At 47.3% G+C, this 6,058-nt stretch overlaps 1 protein-coding gene across 1 annotated transcript in view; it reads right to left on the bottom strand.

The window, feature by feature from the left end:
- NUP133 (nucleoporin 133) overlaps nt 1-2,200 on the bottom strand; it is a 49,721-nt gene extending 47,521 nt beyond the window's left edge. The window contains exons 1-2 of the mRNA XM_080936701.1: nt 1,951-2,200; nt 155-273 (exon numbers count right to left, since the gene is read on the bottom strand). Coding sequence (XP_080792827.1) covers nt 155-273; nt 1,951-2,129 — 298 coding nt within the window. The 5' untranslated portion in view covers nt 2,130-2,200. The remainder of the gene's footprint in view (nt 1-154; nt 274-1,950) is intronic.
- Between the last annotated feature and the right edge of the window lie 3,858 nt (nt 2,201-6,058).

The raw sequence follows: 6,058 nt of genomic DNA on the forward strand, positions 1-6,058 counted from the left end.
TTAGAAGGATTCACTCAGCTTCACAGACCAGTGTCTCAGTGATGGAGAGGACTCTGCAGGCTGCCTACTTCTCTACCAGACAAAGCCAAAATGTCACTGCATGTGACCTGGTTATCTCGACCCATACAGGGACAAGTGAAAAGATGGCACCTACCCTCAGCCATTGTCAGGGCTTCCATGATCTTAACAGGGAGAGATGATCCAAATACTCTCACATCGTAGTTCACAGACTCTGATATGGAGTGGTAGGGGAATATCCGAGTAGGCGTTCCTCTAAAGAAAGAGACCATGTAGGATTACCTGTAACCTGAAATTTCCTACCACCCTTGCCTTTACAAACCTACTTGAGCTATCTCTAATGAGGTGTAATGGTGAAAGGCACCAGCCTGGGTACACTGTGTAACTGACTGTGCTTTTCAATAGTACTTAGTTTGCTTCCCATTGCTGTGATATGAGCAAAAGCAACTTGAGGAGAAAAGAGTCACTGCCCATCACCAAGGGAAGTCAAGGCAGGAAGTTACCCAGGGCAGGAACCTGGAGGCAGGAACTGAAGCAGGGGCCATGAACAAATGCTCTTAACTGGCTTGCACAGTTTCTTTTCTTATACACTCCAGGGCCAATGAGTAAGCTGTTGCTGACACACCAGAAGAGGCCATCAGATTTCTTTATACGTTTGTGAGCCTCCATGTGGTTGCTGAGAATTGAACTCAGGACCTCTGGAAGAACAGTCAGTGCTCTTAACCTCTGTGCCATCTCGGGGGTGGGGGAGTTTCTTAATTGAGCTCCCCTCCACTCAGATGATTCTAGTTTGTGTCCACAAAAAAACTAACCACTGTGCCTGAACCATAAGAGTTTAGAAATTAGGAGTGAGCACACCTCTGCCTCAAAGGTCAGTACAGTGAAGGATTCTTCTCAAACAGTAACAGTCAAGCCAGGCACAGAGAGGTGGCAGATCTCTGTGATGTTTGAGGTTAGCCTGGTCTAAATAGTGAGTTCAGAACCCTGTCTCAAAAAACAAGCAAAAAACAAAGATCCCATGTGGCTACTCAGCGTCACAGCTACTCTCTGAATTATTACAAGACTTGCAGATCCATACATTTTAGCCATAGTCTCAGTCAGACTCCGTTTTTCCTGTTTCCATGCACATGTAATTCACTATATATTTTCACAACATATTCACCCAAGAACAGGTGCCTAGAAGTCAAAGCATTGGACTCTTGCAGCTGGAGTTACAGATGGGTGTAAGCCATCTAACATAGGTGCTGGAGGAAGGTAACAATTCTACTAGACATGTGAATTGGGCAGCACACCAGCAGCTTTACTGAAGCACACACACACTGTCTCTCTCGTAGAAAGTGATTTTATATAACCTAGTCACAACGACACGCTTTGTGGCCCAAAGTTCTTTAATTGCCAATCAGTATGTAGTAATAACATTTGTTAGGCACTGAGAAAACATTTTTTGTCAGGGTTTGTAGGTTCTTACCATGAGTCAGAGATATATACTGAATTCTGAGACTATGGTAAGGATGCTGAGATCCTGACATAAAAGTGGGACTGTTAAATAAAATTATAGTAGCCACACAAGCTCCTGCAAGCTTGAAATACCAGTATCTGAAAAGTGGATTGAGCAAAGTCAGCCTAGGGTACATAGCATGGCCTGTCCCATAGTGGGCAGGACTGAGTTCCTGGCTGCATTTCTACACTACATCACAAAGATTAGACCAGACCAAATGAGTTACTGGTGTCAAATGCCACAGCGTCAAACCGCAACTTTAAATAAACAGTTGCCTGCAACTGACCTTTTAAAACAAGGGCCACCATTAAACAGCGCCAATAATAAGCCAAGAATGACCAGGAGTACTTTCCAACTGTGCCCCTGCTTACTCGCTACCCGGTTCCATCTGCCGCTTTGGAGCTGAGCCTGCTGGTCCCAGAATCCCAACTCACCTAGAACTAACGGAGCTGCGCCGGCCTACCGGCGAGAACAACCCAGGCGAGCTAACCGCAGACCCCAGAGACAGACCCCTCCTGCTCGCTCTAGGGGTGGACGCGGGCCCGATCCCGACTAGCGGACCCCGACGGGTCCCTGGCCCCGGGGTTCGCGGAGAGGAGACGGCTGGAAACATGTCTGCAGAGAGCGCGGAGGAAGCTGGACTCGCGGGCGAAAAGCGAGAACCTCGCGCGCCCGGAGCTTGAACACCAGAGGGGCGGAAAGGCGCCTAGAGATGACGTAACGACAGGAATCCAACAAACAGGGAAGGGAAGGTGCGTAGTGATGACGTCAAAACTTGGCGCCGACACTAGAATGGGGTCGGACTGGAAGCATTTGTGTGATGTCACATCCAGCATCCGGGAGGGGCGGGGCAAGTCCTGATCCCCGTTTCCAGAAGTGGCTTAAGTACAGAGACCTGGATAAGTGCTGATATCTGGCTGGAGCTGACCCTCTGTGGCGAGCGCGGACTGGGGAAGGAGGCGCCCGCGGGCTGAGGAAATCTCACTGTGTGCGGCAGTGGTGCGCTCATAGTTTCTCCCAGCCTAATTCAGATTAGTTCAGGCTTATCCTTCGTCTGGATGTCCAGGCTCTGCTCTGCGCCGCAGCTCTTAGCTTTCCAAACACAGCTTGTACTTTGCTGGGTCTGGCCTACTGCCCGAGGTTCGGAGGTGATTGTGCCCCCCAGCACCCCAGGCATGTTCACCCCTGCCCCTGAAGTCCCAGAACCTTATAGAAGACCTATAGCAGGTGTGCACAGCTCAGTTTCCTCTGCGGCTGTTTTGGAGGGCCTCGGTGTGTGTACGGGGGCGGGGGAGGTCTTTTCCATTCTGCTCCCCACACTACCAGTAAACTAAGGTAAGCCCGAGGATGGACTAGAGTTTGTAAACATTCAGGGCTGAATTTGTGAGGTGGCCTTTCCTTTTCAGTTATTTCATCGCGAGTCCATCCCACTTGGACTTCATTGTAGCCGGACTTTTGACTACGTTATGGGTTCCTATTTCTACCACCTTTCTCCCTTCCAACCCCACCAACACTAGGTAGGAGAGAGAATGCTAGAGGGGAAAGGAAGCTTCCATATCCGCAGACTACTCCCTGCTGATAGAGGCATCGAGATCCTTGAGGGCAATTTTTACCGTTGCTGACAAACATTAAGAGCTCACTCAGAAAGCCTGAAAGAGGGCATTGGGCTCTGAAGGGGATGTGTGTGAGCCACCTAGTTTGGGTGCTGGAAATTGAACTCGGATCCTCTGCAAAAGTGTTACTCATTCAGCCACCGATCCTTCTCCAGCCCCTCACACACTTGGCTTCATTAAGTATTTTTGAGATAGGATCTCATTATGTAGCCTTGCCTGTCCTGCAACTCACTCTGTAGGCCAGGTTGGCCTCCAACTCAAGAGATCTGCCTGCCTCTGCCTCTGCCTCCCAAGTGCTGAGATTGAAGGTGTGCGCCCACACCCAGCAGTGATTTTCTTTTAAGAGTGTATTTTTTTTCTTAAGCTTGCCTTTATGTTCTCCCCCCCCCCACACCCATAAATGTAGTTATACTGGTATTACCTAATTCTCACAAATTCGACATCTCCAAACAGGGAATATTCAGCTCACAGGTGGTGGAAAAGCCATTCCAGCTTCTGCAGAGGTTTATACGAGGGGTGGTCAGCAGACCTAACCTTCTGCTCTGCCTATTTTGTGTCCTCAGTGGTTTCTCAAGTAATTATGTTTTAGTATTTTTGGTATTTGAGACGAGGTCTCATGGAGTCCAAGGTGGCTTTGAACAACTCCTGGTCCTGACAGGAACAAAGCTGACTCCACCAAACCTTCAGACACCACTCTGTCTACCTCCTACACAGCCAACAAAACAGAAGCAGAGAAGAAATGTTCTGGGCTCTGTAGGACCCAAAGGTAGCTGCAGAACAAGGCAAAATTGTTCATTTCTCTCAGCTGGAAGAAGTCACAAGCTAACTGTCATGAGCCAAAGAGTGATCTGGGAATGTAAACACCAGCACCCTGTCCATCCTCCCCCACTTAAGACTTATGCAACTAGTTTTACTTAACCATTCCTTTTTTAGCAAAGACAGCCTTACGTCTACTGTGTACTTGTTAAGCTGATCACAAAGATAACAAACTCACCCTCTCTTCAACTTCAGGGAATTTAGTAATAACCGAGTGTAGTAATGTTCCCTCTTAATCCTAGCACTTGATAGAGTCAGGTGAATTTTTCTGAATTCTTGTCTCAAGCATGTCCCACCCCCCAAAAAGAAAGACATTTAAAAGAGCTACCTGTAACTTCTGCAAGATCAGAAGTTGTTCAAAGCCACCCAGGGCTACATGAACACTGTCTCAAATACCAACGAACAAAACCCAAAACACGATTACCTGAGAGACCATTATGGACACAAAGTTGTTAGACACAGCAGAATTAAATATAGGAGGAGTCATCTCTGCCCTAAGGATGAGAGAAGGAAGCCTTCCAATCCAGGAGAAACTTGGCAATGGCATCAGAGCCTTTAATTCTTGCAAGGTGAACTGTAGGAGAATTCTGGTTTCTTTAAACACAGAAATGTTATAGGACTATGTCTTCATTTCAATCCCAGGTGTGGGATATGGGGCTGCTTCAGACTGTCTACAACAGCTGATTGTGAGACTTGTGGATGTCCGAGTCTGAGGCCAGTCTGGTCTAGAAAGTGAGTTCCAGGACAGCCAGGGCTACACAGAAATCCTGCCTCCAGAGATCCACCTGCCTCTGCCTCCTGATTGATGGGATTAAAGATGTGCATAACTGTGTCTGGCTTGCACAGGTATAGCATACACTCACAGGACACATAAAAAATTTTTTTTTAAAACCCAAAATAAGGGGTGGAAGAGATGCCTCAGCAATTAAGAGCACAGGCTGCCCTTCTAGAGGTCCAATTCCCAAGTTCAATTCCCAGCACCCATGGAAGTTCAGTCTAATGCCTTCTGGTCTGCAGGCATACATGCAGACAAAACACCTGTGTATATTAGAAATCAAAAAACAAAAGCCTACCAAAATAAACAGCAAGCATGTAGCATGCAGAGACAAGACAGCACCCTGGAGCTCTGGAGCCAGCCTGAAGACAGGGGCCAGTGTCAAACACTGAAAGTTGAAGAGGGCCACTCTGTTGTCCCCTGACCCTGTGCAGTGTCCTCCCAGCCAAGAACAGTAAGGAACATTCTTCCTGAAGCTCATGCTATTACAGCAAAGAGGCTAAGACAAGTGACAGACCTGGCTCCCTCCAAGGTACCTGTGACTGAAGTGTGTGTGCACCATGGGATTTACCAGAGCACCAGATGTAATGTGTATAAAATGCTGGAGACAAAGCAGCCCGCAAACACTCTGCTTGCCACAGACTTTGCCAGACTTCATTTTACTGATTTTGCCTGCCTCTGTCCTCATAAGCTGGAGTTTTGAAGGCTGACACTGCTGAATCCTTTCTCAAGACCACAGTGCTGGCAGAAAACACATAGTAGTGGGGCTGGAGTAACTGGACAGACACAAATAAACAGCAAATACATGAGAACAGTAAGAGGAAAGGCATGGAACTCAGTCACTACTCTGTATATGACATGTGAGATTAAAAAGATTTTTTTTTTTTAGTATAATGAATTCTATTAAACTATGGGGGCTAGAGAGATGGTTCAGTTGCTAAGAGTGCTAAGACTGCTCTTCCAGAGGTCCTGAGTTCAATCCCCAGTAACCACATGGTGGCTCACAACCATCTGTAATGGGATCTGATGCCCTCTTCTGGTGTGTCTGAAGACAGCTACAGTGTACTCATATGCATAAATAAATCTTAAAAAGAAACTATGTGGGTGGTGGCAGCAGGGGTGGTGATGAGTTCAAGGCCAGCCTGGTCTACAGATGGAGTTCCAGGACAGCCAGGGCTACAAAAAAACCCTGTCTTGAAATCCAGGGGGAAGAATAAGGAAAATAAACTGAATATGTACAAAATATTAAAAGAAATGATAGCCATGAGGCTGAAGCAGGAATAAAGTCAGTGGTAAAGAACTTAGCACGTGTGCGGACCCTCGGTCAACCTCAGCACC

The sequence above is a fragment of the Micromys minutus genome, assembly GCF_963924665.1.
Source record: "Micromys minutus genome assembly, chromosome: 24".
NCBI lineage: Eukaryota > Metazoa > Chordata > Mammalia > Rodentia > Muridae > Micromys > Micromys minutus.